The 17652-nt window shown below is 37.7% G+C and overlaps 2 protein-coding genes across 2 annotated transcripts; both read right to left on the bottom strand.

Moving 5' to 3' along the window:
- Positions 1-540: 540 nt before the first annotated feature.
- Positions 541-10327, bottom strand: LOC111798311 (calcium-dependent protein kinase 11). Its single transcript, XM_023681376.2, has 7 exons — positions 9548-10327; positions 8086-8229; positions 7835-7987; positions 7606-7721; positions 2628-2795; positions 2192-2416; positions 541-868 (listed from the first exon to the last, which is right to left on the bottom strand). Exons 1-7 carry the CDS (start codon positions 10101-10103, stop codon positions 725-727), a joined length of 1506 nt encoding a protein of 501 aa, XP_023537144.1. The 5' UTR covers positions 10104-10327; the 3' UTR covers positions 541-724.
- A 2233-nt stretch (positions 10328-12560) lies between these two features.
- Positions 12561-15641, bottom strand: LOC111798338 (subtilisin-like protease SBT3.11). The gene is made up of 3 exons (XM_023681418.2): positions 15380-15641; positions 15195-15292; positions 12561-12821 (listed from the first exon to the last, which is right to left on the bottom strand). The coding sequence occupies exons 1-3, from the start codon at positions 15589-15591 to the stop codon at positions 12748-12750; spliced, it is 384 nt and encodes a 127-aa protein (XP_023537186.1). The 5' UTR covers positions 15592-15641; the 3' UTR covers positions 12561-12747.
- Between the last annotated feature and the right edge of the window lie 2011 nt (positions 15642-17652).

Raw genomic sequence — 17652 nt, 5'->3', positions numbered from 1 at the left:
CGAAACATAAGGGTGTGAAAACCTCTCCCTAGCAGATGCAATTTAAAAACCTTGAAGGAAAGCCTAAAAGGGTATTTGCTAACAGTGAGCATCAAAGCTGGACATCAAGCGATGTGCCAGTAAGGAGGCTGAGCCCCAAAAGGGGTGGACACAAGGCAGTGTGCCAGCAAAGACGGACCCCGAAGGGAGGTAGATTGAGAGATCTCACATAGAAGGTAGAAGGGAATGAGTACCAACGAAGACGCTGGACCCCGAAAGGTGGATTGTGAGATCCCACATTAGTTGGGGAGGAGAACAAAACATTCTTTATAAGGGTATAAAACCCTCTCTCTAGCAGACATGTTTTAAAAACTTTTGAGAGAGCCCGAAAATCCGAACAGTAAACTATTAAGAGCGTAAGATGTCAACTTACTCATCGCTTTCCTATAAGAACTGAACTCATCTTGCAGTTTTCTAAAATCAAAACAAGCTTTTTCGGCACGACTTCTTCGGCCTCATTTAACTCAATAATGAACAAACATGTTGGAAATCCACAGGCAATGTCAGGAAAATTCAAAGTCCTCTCATTAAAGAACTTAAAGAATAGATAAGGCATAATTTAAAGCAAAATTCAAAATCAAAATCAAAAGCTCATCATCATGAAGCTATGGGATGTATTTTCTGCACTTGAACAGTTAGCCAACTATACAAATTACATAACCTAGGCAGCAGCATCATCCCCCTGTCAGTTTGCTAACGATTTGTCTTTTATTCCAAACGCGTCGGCCAAGTTCAAGTTCAAGTTGTTTCTCATAGTTCTACTTCTCCCGACGCCCCCGTCGCCCTTCCTCATCATTGCAGCAAACTCCTCATAGTCGATACGACCATCCTGCAAAGGAAAAGATAGAGAATATAACAGTCGTTCGGGTTCGAGAATGTTTTTTGCAGTACTTTTGGAAGAACAGATGGCATTGTTCTAGAAATGAAAACAAGCAATTTGATTCATGTATAGATGAAGAAACAGATATATTATCAGCATAGAATCCTTATTCTAGAAATATATAGGAAGATATATGCAGCCCCTGGCATTAGGCTAATGGTCCACCGTCACGAATCCCAAGAAGGCTTTATTATCGAACCCAAAGAAACCCGGGTTTTTTGTTTTTAAGAATTAAGCTTATAAGCACTACGTCTACCTATGAGTTTAAAAACTAAGAACAAAACAGCAGTTTTTTAAAAACTTGTTTCGATTTTCGGAATGTGGCTAAGAATTCAAATGTTATAATGAGAAAGATGAAAACCCATCCTTTGGTTCACATCGCCTATGGTCGGGCAACGAAGTGAGTCAAGCCAACTTTGGTTCACATCGTCTATGGTCAGGCAACGTATGCTCAAGCCTCTGGCCCCGTTTTAGAAAACGGGGGAAGAGAAATTTTGTAAAAAGGTTTGAAAGCAAGGTTGAAAGAAAGATTGAAAACAGCGCTATATGACTACAAGCAAAAAGTCAGCACAACAGCTTAAATAGTATATAACTTTTCGAGTACGGAGCAAATATTATATTGAGAAAGATGAACACTCATTGTAAAAAAAAAAGTGAGAAAATAAGTACAATTTTCAAAACACCAACTTTCACAATCGCACTTTTCTTAGCAGGGGACTTTTGCTATTGTGCGGCACTCACTCTCAACATTGAGTGAGTCAAACCAACTTGGGTTCACATCGCCTATGGCCAGGCAACGTACGCTCAAGCCTCTAACCCCATTTTGAGAAAGTTTTAGAAAACGGGGGCACGGAGATTTTCGAAAGAGAGTTTGAAAGTAAGGTTGGCAAAAAGATTGAAAAAAACGTTACATGACTACAACCAAAAAGGCAACACAACAGGTTAAATAGCATATAACTTTCCGAGAAGGGAGCACACGTTGTCTTGAGAAAGATGAAAACTCACAGTAAAAAAAGTGAGAAAACAATTACAATCTTCAAAAACCAAACGATTACCAAACGAAGATTCGAATAGTCCTATCTGTATATGCAATAAATAAATTTCTTCGAAATCTAGCAGACAACTCCAAAGCCAGAAATGTACCACAACAGAATTAAAATGAGTGACAAAAGAACTAGTAACAGTGTTGTTCTAAGCAGAAAATGCAGTTGAATAAACCAAGAACATGAAGGCAGTGATGAACAAAGCAAAAACTAAGAAATGAAGACTTACATTATCTTGATCAATTTCATTGATTATCTCATCCAAATGGACATCGCCCAAACCGAAGTCCTTGCAAGCCTGTTGAAGCTCATCAGTGGTGATATAACCACTGCCATCTTTGTCAAAATAGGAGAAGGCCGCGACTAAATTATCCTCTCGCTCGATCTTATTTAGGTGCAATGTAGCTGCAAGGAATTCACCATAGTCTAAGGTTCCACTGTTGTCTATATCAGCCTGTCCAGAGATGAGGCAGCAACAAAATACAGGTTAACAATTAGAATCTGTAGAGAAAAGTATATATGGTTATGTTAAGTTTTAATTATCGCTAAATATTTAGATTATAATCAGCCACCGTCGTCGAACGCCCCTATTTAAAAGTTTATATGAACAACCAAACAATGATTTGGTATAATGTGGTATGAGGTAGGAAACAATGAGTATCTACCGCCTCCATAAGAGACTTGATATCAGATTCCATGAGTTCAGAGCCCACTTTTTTCAACCCCTCTTTAAGCTCTTCAAATGTTATTGAGCCACTGTTATCAGTGTCGATCATTTTAAACAATTCCTTCAAGCCACCAATTTCCTCTTCAGACAGTCGTTCTGCTATGACCTGCATCAACCAGGTGGTTTAAACATTTGAGAAATGCACATTTCCATGAGAAAAATGTAATAATAGATGACAACTTTGATTAGAGATTAAAATGAGAGGCATAGAGCTATAATATGGTTAACAGGCTTTCATACTTCAATCTATGAACAAATATTTTGTGATGTGATTCGAAGTAGTGAGGTTAATAAGGGCACTTACACGAACTAGGAGTTCGAGAGTCCCGTTCTCTCCACAAAAGAGTATAACCAGAAGCAAAAAGAGCTCGATCTATGCATAACGAAATTATTTTGAGCACACACTTGAAGTAGTAACAATGGATCCAAATCGACTACCTTTCTAACTACTTTTCCTTGATAAGCTCTTACACTCCCTCCCAATCATTGGTATTCTATTCGAAAGAAATACATTTATTATTGATTGTGAGATCTCACGTCGGTTGGAGAGGGGAACGAAACATTTCTTATAAGGGTGTGGAAACCTCTCCCTAATAGACGCGTTTTAAAACCTTGAGGGGAAGCCCAAAAGGGAAAGCCCAAAGAGGACAATATCTACTGGCCGTTAGCTTGGGCTGTTACAAATGGTATCAGAGGCAGACATCGAGCAGTGGGCCAACAAGGACGTTGGGACTCTAAGGGGGGTGGATTGTGAGATCCCACGTCGAGTGGAGAGGGGAACAAAACATTTCCTATAAGGGTGTGAAAACCTCTCCCTAATGACGCATTTTAAAACCTTGAGGGGAAGCCCAAAAGAGAAAGCCTAAAGAGAACAATATTTGCTAGCAGTGGGCGTCGGCTGTTACAAATGGTATTAGAGGCAGACGCCGAGTGGTGTGCCAGTGAGGACTTTGGGCCCCCAAGGGGGGTGGATTGTGAGATCCCACATCGGTTGGAGAGAAAAACGAAACATTCCTTACAAGGATGTGAAAACCTTTCCCTAATCGACGCGTTTTAAAACCTTAGGGGAAACACAAAAATGAAAGCCCAAAGAGGACAATATCTACTAGCAGTGGACTTGGGCTGTTACAAATGGTATCAGAGGCAGACACCGAGCAGTGTGCCAACGAGGACGTTGGGACCCCAAGGAGGGTGGATTGTGAGATCCCACGTCGGTTGGGGAGGGGAACAAAACATTCCTCATAAGGGTATGAAAACCTCTCCCTAATAGACACGTTTTAAAACCTTGAGGGGAAGCCTAGAAGGGAAAGCCCAAAGAGGACAATATCTGCTAGCGGTGGACTTGGACTGTTACACAATGACGTGTGAAAAGTTCCGCCGAGAAAAATAGGAGTCAAATTACAAAAAGGAACTCCAATCAAAGAGAAACATGAAATCTAACAAGGGACCAAACATTAAGATCTTTTCATCCCTCTAAACATTCTATTATTCCTCACACTTCAAAGACCCCACAAAATAGCACAAACTCCAACTTTCCAGAAAAACAGCCCTCTTTCATGAAAAGGCAAGTGGAGAAGAAACTCCTTGATCATCTTTCTACAAACCCGAAAAACTGAAAGACCTCGACGACACATATGCCTCAAAGAAACAACTGCAAACCCATGTTTTAAAAGCCTAAATGCATCTTTGAGGCTTTTCATAACTTCGAGGTGGTATGAGGGGTAAGCCTCATTTTAAATATAATAAACATATAAAACTTAGAATTCCTAATATCATAGCACTCAGAGAAAAATCACATCCACTCTTTGAATTAGAACTAAAAAAGTACCTTAATAATTAGAGAAATAGAGAAAGAACACAAGGAATAAATTGGGAAAAACAATTCGAAGATAAATATATAGGAGATATGTTTTTAATTAGACGTTAGAACGGTAGTCAACCGTACAGGATAGAGTTCGAAACTTGAATGATATGTTTTGCATAAACTTCAAACCCATTAATAGAAGCTCTGAAAGAATCATCACCAGCAAAGAAATGAATATTATCCTCATGCAAGCCAGAATGCTCCCCATGTACAATCACTGAAATTAAATCCTTAGAACTCAAGGACACATAGAACTTATAGAACATATCATGTTCAAGTAAGGTCGTTGCTGAAAACGCCAACCAATTTATGACTGAAAATGAGCGTTTCCCGTGCACAACCACCAAAATCAATTCCTTTTGCACATCAACCAAAGTAATAACTAGTTCCATTTCCTCATGCAATCATATGCTGTGAATAAATGCTCGTGACCGATAAGCCGAAACCCCCCAATTGCTTGACTTCACATTCCAAGTTTCCAATAGAAAGAAGATTCCACAAGGAAGAAAAAACAAAAACCTGGTCTCTTCAAGAACTTTCTTACGTAGACGAGCTAATAGTGATGATAAAAGAACCCATCCAGCTGATTTCCAAAAGAAACCAAGAAGTTTCTACTCAAGTCCACAAGCTTCAAAAGAGAAGCAAATTTGCAAGGCATCACGAATGGAAGAGGATGAGGAGTTTCCTTGTCACGATCTTGAGATAATGAAGCGAAAACCTTTGAATAAGAGTTTTCGATATCGACAACATTCGTATTAAGATCCAAGGCATGTGAAACTGAATCCACACTACTCATGATAACGTCAACTTCACATTAGAATCAACACATTGAGGGAGAATAAAATTAGTAGTAGGATCTTTAGTTAAGCCGATGACTAGATTTGCCAGGATTGAGAGTAAAAGTATGCGGAGGGTCTGATGTTGTTAAAGCAACTTGCTATACAAAGGAGGCCAAGAGTTTTGAACACATTCCTTCAATTATATTAGGATTCAAAGTATCGTCCTCGAGATTTGATATGATGGGCCTTCTCTTTCGAGTAGAGGACAAAGGATATCAATCGAGTATTGTCCTCTGGCATAGATAAAATATCAATCCGATCATTGTTCAAGGATCCAAAGGAGTAACGCCCTGGCCTGCACAAAGAATGATCCTTCTCGCGAAAGGAGGGTGGGGAAGGGACTCATCAATTATCTCTATACAACCTCCATGCCTACCCTCATTGGGAATGAATAAAAGAATCAAGAGCATACAAAAAGACAAGCCCTCAAAAGGAAGCCCTCATAAATGAAAGGTCTACAATTGTGCAAAATAGAACCTATAGAATAATTACAGAAGTTAAAGAGAAACGTGAAATCTAATGAGAGACCAGACATCTGAAGGATCCCTTACAAACCTCTAAACATTATTATGTCTCTCACCCAAAGATCCGACGAAATAGCACACAACCTAAGAAGCCATAAAATCATCCCTCTTCACGAAAAGGCAGATGGAGGAGGCTCTGATCATATCACTAGTATCCTTACGACGACAAGCATGAAACTGAATGTCTGAAAGAAGCAACTCCAAACAGATATCACTAGTATCTTCATCTGATAGAGAGTGCAATAGAACGTGCCAACTAACAAGAGCAACTTTCTCGAAAACTTATCCAAAGTGTTAACTCGTCCATGTAAAACCTACCAAGTAAAGAATTTAACCTTCTATGGAATCTTTATCGTCCAAAGAGTAGATAAAACAGACTAATGGGAGAAGGGTTCGACAAACAACGAAAGTAGGATTTACAAGAAAAACCACCTGAATGGTTAGGACTCCAAACATGGATATCCCTTCTCCCAATCCTAAAATCGAATTGCTCAAGCAATGATAGGAGAGAGGAAACATCCACCGCTTCTCTACCAAAAAAACGAACAAAGTAAGTGTGATGTCCCACATTGGTTGGGGAGAAGAACAAACCACCATTTATAAGGGTATGGAAACCTTCCCCTAGCAGACGCGTTTTAAAGCCTTGAGGGGAAGCCCGAAAGGGAAAGCCCAAAGAGGACAATATCTGCTAGCGGTGGATCTAGGTCGTTACAGTAAGCCAAAAGAAAAGAAAAGAAAACAGAGCTCCCTGACCAGACTAGGAAATCACCCACCAAACGATCTTTAAAGGAGGACAAATTATAGAGACGAGGAAACGTAGGGTAGGATCTATCCCCCACCAACTGTTCCTCCTAGAAATATGTTTCCTTCCTCTCCCCACCACACAATGGACAAGGTGAGAAAAAGAGGATCTCATAAAGGATAACTTTCCATAGATTCCAATATGTGTCCTTACTCCACCCAACCATTCAAAAGGGTGAGAACCATACTTGCTAGCAATAATCCTACGGCAAAGTCTTAAGCTCTAGGGGAAAGCATCAAGGTCATTTAGCCAAGGGCTTTATTGCGAGTCCTTAAACTACCAATTTCTATCCACACAAGCTTCTCAACAACCTTCCATCTCACCAAATGCTCCCTTGCCTTCTTCAACCCCTTCCCAAAGAAAATTGCACATAAGTTTTTCAATCCTTTTACAAACCAAGCAAAGGGCTCTGAATAGGGAGAAATAGTAAATGGGAATGCCACTCAGAACAGGACAAATAAGAGTTAATCTACCTGCTTTAGAAAAGAAACAAATTCCAAAAAGAAATGGCCTTCAAGTTGATTCCCAAATGGATACCTAAGTAAGGGAAAAAAGCCTGAATCACAACCCACAAACAAAGCCCCTATACATTGATGTAGGAAAAAAAGGACTCGAAATGGGAATGGGAATGGAGAAGAGAGGTGAGAGCGGTAGCACATAGTATTTCACTTCTACTACTTTCTTCTATATTTTACGTTTTCTTACTTGCTGGCATTTGTCCATCTCAATTGTTCATATCCTCCTCCTAAACATTGATGTCATTGTCTCAGCATGATGTATCCAAAAGCAGTGAGACAGATCCGTATATGAAATTCATACCACACCGTAAATGAGTAGTTTATCAGATTATATAGAAAAAAACAAACTCTACACAGAATTAATCTTACACGTAGAGCCATCTTCTTCAGCTTATTCATTGCAGAGAACTGCTTTAGCCGAGACAAAACTGCAGAGTCGATAGGCTTGTCAGGGGCAACTGTGTCATCTACAATCCATGGGTGACCTTGATGCCAAAAAGAACTCCATCCATGTTAGTCAGAAGCAATTATATAAAAAACTCTATGTTGTTTGAATGGAAACAACATTGTTCTTACAAAAGTGTCTAAAATCACTTACAAAGAACTTCATGGGCAGAGATTCTCTCCTTTGGATCCCTTTCGAGCATTTTCCTAATTAAATCTTTAGCACTATCTGAAATGTTGGGCCATGGATCAGAGTTGAAATCTAGCTTACCGTACAAAATCTGTCTGAAGATCCCTGAATCAGTTTCTGTTTGAGATACGAAACGGAGAGAAAAATAACCTCAGAGATAAAATAAGAAAAAATTCATATAAAGCAATTTCAGGTCCAGATTTGTACTCATGCACCTGCCCAAAAAGGTGGAACACCACTCAATAAGATGTAAAGGATAACACCTGCACTCCATACATCAACCTCATGCCCATAGTGCTTACGGAGCACTTCAGGGGCAACATAATAGGGGCTTCCAACGACATCAGAGAACGATTGTCCTAGAAAGAAAAATACATAAACAGAAAACTAAATAGCAGTTTTAAAAATAAACATATTTTCATAAGAAAACATACCTTCAACCGAAGAAAGAAGGAGAAGCATATAGCTTGAATAGAACAATCCAAATTAAAAATGCCAACTTGCACAAAAGCCTATGTCAGGAAAAGAGACCCAAAATAATACCATAAACTACCATTTAGCAGTTAATATTTGAAAGAATGTTATAGAAAACCAACTGGGGAAGGCTGGCCATTTGAAAATTTTGAAGGGGTGAAACTAAGTCCTGATCTAAATACAAGTCAAGGGACAAATAGAATGTGATGTCCCACATTGGTTGGGAGGAGAACAGACCACCATTTATAAGGGTGTGGAAACCTTCCCTTAACAGACGCGTTTTAAAGCCTTGAGGGAAAGCCCAAAGAGGACAATATCTGCTAGCAGTGAATCTGGGCTGTCACAAATGATATCAAAGCCAGACACCGGACAATGTGTCAGCCTTCTCGCTGTTCCACGAAGGAGGGTAGACACGAGGCGGTGTGCTAGTAAGGACGCTGGGCCCCAAAGGGGGTGGATTTGGGGGAGGTCCCACATCGATGGAAGGAAAGAGTGCCAGCGAGGATGCTGGGCCCCGAAGGGGGGTGGATTGTGATGTCCCACATTGGTTGGGGAGGAGAACAAACCACCATTTATAAGGGTGTGGAAACCTTCCCCTAGCAGACGCGTTTTAAAGCCTCGAGGGAAAGCCCAAAGAGGACAATTGCTAGCGGTGGATCTGGGCTGTTACATAGAATAAACTAGCAATAGCAATGAAGATTGAAGTGTTTATGCATGAGTTCAAATTACGAGACTCGGTCGATAAAACAGTAGTTAAATTGAAGAGGTCCTTAAAAAATGCACCTACAATTTTATATCAGACATCTTTCGAAACATGACCCTCCATGGAAGGTTTTATATCATGGGCAACACCTACATATTTTACACCAAAGTTTCAAACAACATTCCACAAAGAAGACAAAAGGAAGCCCAAAACATAGGCTAAAACCTCAAGGCTGCCTTAGTTGATACTCATCTCATCTTGATTACATGCTTATGCTTCCATAAAGGTACCTAAACGGCTGGACATAATCAGTATGTGTCATATAAATAATGGGTATGTGTCATATATTCATTTCTCCTTTTCTTTAACGACCCAAATCAAGTAAAAAGCGCCAAAGAGCTTCAAAAAGAGTCCAATTCACCACTACAACAAATAAAACATGGGACCAAAAGATTAAGAGAAAAGAACACAAATATCATGGCAATGGGAAACACACATACCTGGCTGGTAAAAAACAGAGAGCCCAAAATCCGTGGTCTTAAGCTTAGCATCTTCGCTTGGGTTATCGAACAGAAAGTTCTCAGGCTTGAGATCCCTATGCATAACCCCAAGAGAGTGGCAATTCTCGACGACTCCAACAATAATCTTGATAAGCTTAGCCGCTTCTCTCTCGCTGTAATGACCCTTTAGCAAAATCCTATCAAAAAGCTCTCCACCGGCACAAAGCTCCATCACCAAATGCACAAACACAGAATCCTCGTAAGTCCCCTTGATCTGAACAATATGAGCATGTTCGGACAAATGGTGCATGATCTGAACCTCCCTCCAAACATCCTCATAATCCTCCTTGCACGTGAGCTTCCGTTTGGGGATTGATTTGCAGGCGTAAAGGTCGCCGGTGGCTCGATGGGTACAGAGATACGTGGTTCCAAATTGACCCTGCCCAAGTTTCTTCCCGAGAAGGTAATGATTTCTGAGCCTGGGTGTCTGATACGGCAAAACCGAAGTGGAGATCCTCGTGGACGACGATTGGGAGGCTTTGATTCGCTTCTCCATCGAACCCAGATGAGAAATGTGAACAAATTTGGTTGTGATGATCGGGGATGAATCGTGTTCTTAGCTACGATTGATTTGGTACGGTTATTGATTCTGGGTGTCGGAAATTTGGGACGCCATTGTCGATTGTAACTTGAGGGAGGATCGTAGGAGCATTAAATTGTGGAAACAAGAGGGATTGAAACAAATTTGTCCTTTCTCCTTTCACGTGGATCATGGAGGGGAAATCCATCTCCTCCTGCTGCAGCCTACGTTCGTCAATAATTGGGATGATTTTGGACCCCACTTTTTCCCCTTTTTTTCATAATATTTTATTACACTCAATTATTAAAAAATATTTCTAAATTTGTCTTCAAAATATATTAAATTTTTTTAATTTTCAATAATTTTTTTATTTATTTTATTAATACTTTTCAATTATTTTAAGAAATAGTTTTTAAAAAATTAAAGTATTTTTATAAAAATTAAAAAATACTTTTAAATATTTTTTAATGAGAAAAGTATTTTGTTTTAAAAATAACCTTAAATTTTAAAAAGTTTTATAAATACTTTTCAATTATTTTAAAAAATATTAATAAAAATACTTTTTACAAAATTAAAAAAAAATACTTTTATGATTATTTTTTAATATTTTTCAAAGAGAAATGTATTTTGTTTTTAAATAAAAAGTTTTATTAATACTTTTCAATTATTTCAAAAAATATTAATAAAAATATCTCTTGAGCCAAAATTTTTAATAATATTCTTAAACTTTAAAAAAAAAATAAAAAATACTCTCACAGTTATTCTTGGAAGAGAAGCGTTTAGAGGTGTACATGGTCCGGGTTGGGGGATTTTTTTGACCCAACACAAAAGTTCGGGTTGGTTGGATTGGTAACCCAACCCAACCCAACCCAACCCTTGAGGTTCAAAGAAATATGAAATATTAAGGTATTTAAAAATATATATATATGTAAATAAAATTAAACAAAGCAAAGAAATTAAATAATAAAATAAAGAAATTAAAAATAATAAAAACGGAAACATGCATTCTCCTGGCGTCTTACTCGGGCGTAAATGTTCTTAGAACAACCTCAGTATCATTCTGGCAAACCCATTAATATGAAAGATCTTCCTAATACTTATATATATTTTATTTGGCTCGGGTCAACCCGAGTGTGATATGAACCAAGAGACATCAATCATACAATATACTTCAATGAAGATGTGAAGAAAAGACTGTCAAAATTATGAAAAGAATGAAGTTTGATTGTTGTAAATTTTTGGTGGGTTACAATTTAGAGTAATTTAGAGTTATTGTATTTTAAGACTTATTATTTAATTTCGGTTACATTTACATAATGGCTAATTATGGCTAGGAATGTTACAACTCTCGAATAACTTGAGTAGTTTCATTTTTGAGGCTATATAAAGCCATGTATGTTGTATTTGTAAGGTAGACTTGGAAAATATATAAAAAGAAGCATTTGTGCTTTTCTTTAGCCGATGGCTAAGTTTCTTTGCAATTCTATGTAGTTTAGATTGCATGTAGAATCATTCAAGCTCGACATGATCAATCTTGCTTGTGGAGTGATTCGGATCTCAAACAAGTGTTCTTGCGTTGAGATATTTGATCAACAAGAATCATTGAAGCTAGACATGATCGATCTTGCTTCTGGAGTGATTCGAATCTCAAACAAAGTGTTCTTGGCTTGAGATATGTGTGTTAAAGATATTTAGTTCTAAACTATAATTTATCATATATATATATATATCATATTTGATCGTTTATTAATAAGTAAATATTTAAATAGTAAATATTTAGATATTTATCTTTTATGACGACTTAACAACTATATATGATTCGAATAAAAAATTTAGAAACTTATTTTCTTTACTCTTGATTTTGATTATCAAGCCAGTCCATTCCAAAACATTCATATAGGTTGATTCCATATAATTTTTCAAGTCGTTGGATAATTTAAATTTTAAAGTCTTGTTTTTTAATAAGATTGCTAGATCAAATTCCCGAGAATACCATATCAGATGCATCAGCATCTTCCTAACTAACATGGGGGCGAACCTTATTTTTCCAACTAAAATTTGCATTAACTGCAAAAGTGCACCACCACTCTTGAAAAGGTTGGTAATGCACTTGGATGGAGATCAATTTCAATCGTGATCTTAATCGTCACGTTTGGATTTTGTCTCATAAACTTCTATAAATCACCTAAAACTCGAAAATCCATAAACTTCTATAAATCACCTAAAACTCGTCCATTTCATACCATCGACATCATTAACTAAATAACAATAACAATTAAACTAAAATAATTACGAACCACACTCTCACCCATGCGTAGTGTGTTTATATGTAACCATGCACCCATAGCGAGAACGAAACTAAAAATTCACCGTGTCTCTATGAGTCAATAACTCAACGACGAAACATACAACCTGTAACTTTGAAGAGTTGGGTTAGAAAAGCATTGGGCACCAATATTATAGGTCCATTTAGAAGATAGATGCATGAGTGACATAGAATAGCAAATAGATATGTGATTATCAAGAAAGCACAAGGTACTCAAAGTACACTTTATTTAGGTACGCACTTTCAAAGTGCTGGAAAGAGCCATATTTGCAGGGAAAGTGTTTCGATGGTCTTCTAGTGAAGGCCGGCAGGTCCTGAATGCAGCTGATAAGTACGGCTTGGGACAACCTGTAAAACTCCTTCTTGTTCTGCCAAAGTACCAATTTTGAAAGCTCATAAGACATATAGAACCTTGTAGTAATTGTGGGGATTTAGTCTCGTTCTAAAATGAATATCTACTAACGTTAAGCTCAACCTCAGACCTTACGACACTAGTTTCTAGAGTTTCAGTTCGATTTGTTATGTATGATATATCTAATGTTCTATATTCTTAACGAGATATAAGATCTCGGTAGAGAAATATGACTTTAGCATACATTTCAATCCTCTAACTTTTAGTGTAATTTATGTATTTCTCTAACTATGTTTTCCTCATTTAAAAGAACACTAATCATAAAAACACCCACACACACACAGTTCTAATGAAATCAAAATCTTTTTTATAAGTGTGTCTTCAAATACTTAAATAATTTATACTTAAATGCTTTCACAAAAATAAATAAATAAATAAATGATTCAAGACTGAAAAGGGGGGATAACCAAACCTTTAAATGATTATATGAAATCAATTTTGCTAAATTGACTATTTTGAAAATCACTCCCAAGGATATCATTAATCATAGTGGAAAAATGACTATCTAATTGTACAATATTTTCCATTGAAAAATTTATAGGATATTTAATATCTTAAGTCATGGTCAACCATGACTTTAATTTGGATCGATAACCTATAGAAGACACGTGATTTTATATCTTAATTCTTGACCACCAAGCTAACCCAGATGTTATAAGGATCAAGCTGCACTGCAGACATGTGACAGTGAAAAGAGAATCAAAATCCTGATCCAACTCACTATTGGATAATCAATAAACAACTTCAAGAACATAGTTAATGAGTAAGAAGCTCTGTTTGACACACTGCTTTTCACATTACAGGTAATCAAACCAAGCAACCTAGTCTGAAGAAACTAGACCCTGTCATAACTAGGAAAGTAAAAATACATTTTCTAGCCGTTCTTGGCTTACTTAGTGAATTAACTTTAAATTTTCGAATCTAATTGAACTCTAAACTTATCTAAACTTAAATAAGTCAAATGATGATATAAATATTGACACAAAAAAGGGAAAAATTCACAAACAAAATAGTAAATTACACTAAATTCAACCAACAAAACACTTAAAAATCAAACATAAGAAATGCCCAAATCCATCATTGAAAATACAGAAATCAAGCAACGTAAATGCTTATTCACGGGAGAGTTGACACAGGGTTTACAGAGAGATGATCAGAGAGTTCCTAGTTCATCCCCCCTTTGGAGGAATGTGGCAAGCAGATGTTTGCGCAGTTGTGTGGAATTCATGGAGGAGGGAAATAATTCCTCTTTTAGCGGTGTTGATGGGGACTCTGTTGAGGATTGTTTGGAAGGAGTCCTACTTGGCTAATTAAGAGGATGATCATGAGTTTATAAGTAAGGAATACTATCTCCATTGGTACGAGACCTTTTGAGGAAACAAAAAACAGAGCCATGAGAACTTATGCTTAAAGTGGACAATTTCATATTATTGTAGGTCCGTGATTCCTAACAGACTCTAGTGATGTTTGGTCCCTCATTAGGTTATGTGTTTTTATTTGGGGTTTGATGACAACTTCTTATAATTATTTTTTAGGTCTTATTACCTTGACCAGATCCATTTTCTTTAGATTGGCTCCCTTTTTGGTGGCTTTGCTTTTTAGATTGTCCTCGTATTCCTTCTTGTATTTTTTTTCTTATTAAAAAAAAAACGAAAACCGCGAGGGCAAACCAGCTGCACCTTTCCTACATGTGCACCTCTGATGTCCCGCTGGTTTGATTTTTTCAAAATTTTCAACATCATCTGGGTCTTTCTGTGCGCCAGAGGCCTTTTTCCAGCTCTTTTGATTGGTTTCTATGGATCATTGGTGTGGCATCTCTTTTGTAGAGATTATGGAACAACTTAAAAGAGAAACAAGAAAATCTTCCTAGGAGGAACTGAGCCGTGATTGTTTTTAGGATTTTCTTAGAATCTTCGTCTCTCTTGGTGTGCCTGTGCAAAGATTTACGTACCTATAGCTACTTACAAATCTTTGCTAATTGAAAGTTCTGTATGTAATCCCCTTGGCATGAGGGGGATATCTCATCTCCCATTTCTCTTATTCCAAAAAGAAAGTTCAATCCATCTATGAACATACTAAAACGTTGCTAGAACTACAAGATATTGATCACATAAAAACATACCTAAATTCAACAATAAAATATCAAAATCAAGCCAAAAAGTATACGACAGAATGGAAATGATCATTACACAAAACAAAAAAGCAAAACCAAAATGAATTTTCCCCAAAATTGTACTTCCTCTGCTCAAAACGCATTAATATGATAAAATCTTCCAGAAATCCACAAAACAGACGAAAACAATATAGAAGAAAATCGCAATAAACTTACTGGAAACCTCCGCGACCTGATTAGGAGTAAGCTTAGCAGAGAAGCCACTGGCAGCATTCTTGTAACTATACACAAGCGCCTCTCTAGCAGCCTCTTCACTGAAAATCAACGCATGAAACCAAAATTCGTCATCAATATCCACCAAGTTCACAAAAAATGGGGAGAAAAGAAGAAGACAAACAGACCTGCCGAGAACAGAAGCTAGGGTTCGGATGTGGTAGGCCTCCGGTTCCTCATCGCGGGGCTTCTCCATGTAAACGATATGCACCGCCGGAGAAGCGGACGCGGAATCAACCGATTGAGCGGACATTGCCGAAGAACTAAGAATCAAATTCAGAGAAATTGAGAACAGCAAAACGAAACAGAGAGGAAATGAAGAGAAAATCAATTTCGCCATTACGAGTCAATAAAAAGGGGATTTGGGACCTTCAATAGTTCGGAATCGAATAATGGACGATGTCTTCCATGGCGTAAGAATTAAGATATCTCAAGTAAACAAAAATGGTAAGAAAGTTGAAAAAAACATTTAGATAATGTTAAACGTTAAATCATGGTTGGATCATGAACAAATTGAGAAAGGTCTTGGTCGGTCAGCTCAGTGTCATAATCGCACTTTTAATGGCAGCGGACCTGCGATTGTGCGGCACTCACCTTCCAACGACAAGTGAGCTAAGCCAATTCGTTCTTGCGTCGCCTACGGCCAAGCGACGTATGTTTGAGCCTCTAGCCTCGATTTTAAGAAAAGGTTTTAGAAAACGAGGGCAGAGAGAGATTTTTGAAAGAGACGTTATATAAGCAAGCAAGAGAGATAAATAACAACTGCTTACCGTATATAACCTTGGGTAGGGAGAAGTTGACAACTAATCGTATCCGCCTATAGTATATTCTGAGGCATTTCATGCGTCACAGGCCTAGACATGATATTTCTAAAACGTCATCCTTCTTAGAAATACAAAAGTAAAACACTAGAATATGAAAAGACATAAAGAGTTGGGCTTGTCATGGGCATGCGGCCATGGGCAACACGCCTTGGACGAGCATGACCGTGACACTCAGCTCGTAGGGTTGAATCTAGGCCTAAGCTCGTCGAGTCTCTTGAAAAAAAATCCTCCAACTACTGACACGGTTGAATCTAGCAATCTAGCCACTCTACAGTACTTGAAGCATTGTCAAAGTCTAAATCCCGAGCTACTACTTCTCCGGTATGAAAAGTTCTTAACGTTAGTTGAGTACCCAGTTCTCCAATAGATTGACCCACAATAATACCTACGACTTCTCCTAATTCGACCAGGTCCCCGTGAGTAGGACTTCGTCCATTACATAATCGACAGATCCAAGATGTACTCCTACAAGTAAAGGGAGTCCGAATAGATATCGGTTGTGTTTGAAATGTTATGAATCGATTGATAAGTCCAATACCAATATCTTGCTTTCGTATGTCAATGCATCGCGGGCCCATATATATATCGTCCGCTAATACACGACCAATTAATGTTTGGATAAAAATTCTTTCCGGAATCATCTTATTTTCACGACTCACTGAAATCCCTTGGATGGTTCCACAATCGGTTCTACGTACAACAATGTCTTGAACGACTTCAACACGTCTGCGTGTAAGATATCCAGCATCCGATGTCCGTACAGCAGTATCCACAACTCCTTTACGCGTTCCGTAGCAAGAAATTATATATTCCGTTAAGGACAGCCCTCACATAAATTGCTTTGAATGACTGAAATATAATATATTAATATATTTTTCTCTTTTTATAATTAATTAATTTATTTAATAATATAATATTTAGGAGCTATCTTTCACAAGTTGTTAGTAATTACAAGTGGGTCAAAAGTTTGTTTTATCACGGTAATTATATCTTACATCTTAAGTATCACTGATTCTACAATGAACAATTTGTTTATGATCGAACCATAGAACATGTCCCGCTCGATTTAGTAAAAGGGTGTGACCTTATTGTTCAATTCTTGAAATCAACACGTAAGAGAACTGCTCATTTGCTTACCTTATACGAGGACCGAACTTCATCTCGTAAAATTATGATCTTAGTTCCGTATTTGATCAAGTCCCTTAAATGGTATGCATATTTAATCGGCTGTTCACATACAAAATCTCATAACTCACTAAGGATTAGGGTCGAGTCTCGTATAATCATCTTGTAACATGCGGAAAAGTTAGCTCGAGAAATTACCAAAATACCCCCGAGAACGAGATTTGTGTGATGTTGTTTTATATGTTTTCTACTATTTTAGGAAGGAGGATGTGATATCATGATCTGTGTTTTGGGTGATTGATGGATGTTATGTCTCTGTTGAGCTTGTTTGCTTATATCATGATATAGTATGTTTTTAGCTCCAGGTGTATGATTGTGTGTTCTCCTTGTAGAGCGTGTTTATCTGCACAGAATTAGGGCGTTAGAGTTAGGTTGGCTAAACGATGACCTAG

The sequence above is a fragment of the Cucurbita pepo genome, chromosome 6 (genome assembly GCF_057944985.1).
Source record: "Cucurbita pepo subsp. pepo isolate OVF chromosome 6, ASM5794498v1, whole genome shotgun sequence".
NCBI lineage: Eukaryota > Viridiplantae > Streptophyta > Magnoliopsida > Cucurbitales > Cucurbitaceae > Cucurbita > Cucurbita pepo.
Note: the sequence above shows the minus strand (reverse complement) of the source record. Positions and strands in the feature narration are given on the sequence as shown.

Bases quoted from the DNA above. Each gene is read 5' to 3' on its own strand.
- LOC111798338 (XM_023681418.2), bottom strand. From the start codon at position 15,591: ATGGCGAAATTGATTTTCTCTTCATTTCCTCTCTGTTTCGTTTTGCTG. The intron at 15,293-15,379 runs GTCTGTTTGTCT...GTTGATTTTCAG, and splicing joins CTAGCTTCTGTTCTCGGCAG to TGAAGAGGCTGCTAGAGAGG. The intron at 12,822-15,194 runs GTAAGTTTATTG...GTACTTTGGCAG, and splicing joins TCAGGTCGCGGAGGTTTCCA to AACAAGAAGGAGTTTTACAG.
- LOC111798311 (XM_023681376.2), bottom strand. From the start codon at position 10,103: ATGGAGAAGCGAATCAAAGCCTCCCAATCGTCGTCCACGAGGATCTCC. The intron at 8,230-9,547 runs GTATGTGTGTTT...TTTTCTTTCTAG, and splicing joins CTCTGTTTTTTACCAGCCAG to GACAATCGTTCTCTGATGTC. The intron at 2,417-2,627 runs GTAGATACTCAT...ATCTCTGGACAG, and splicing joins TCAAGTCTCTTATGGAGGCG to GCTGATATAGACAACAGTGG.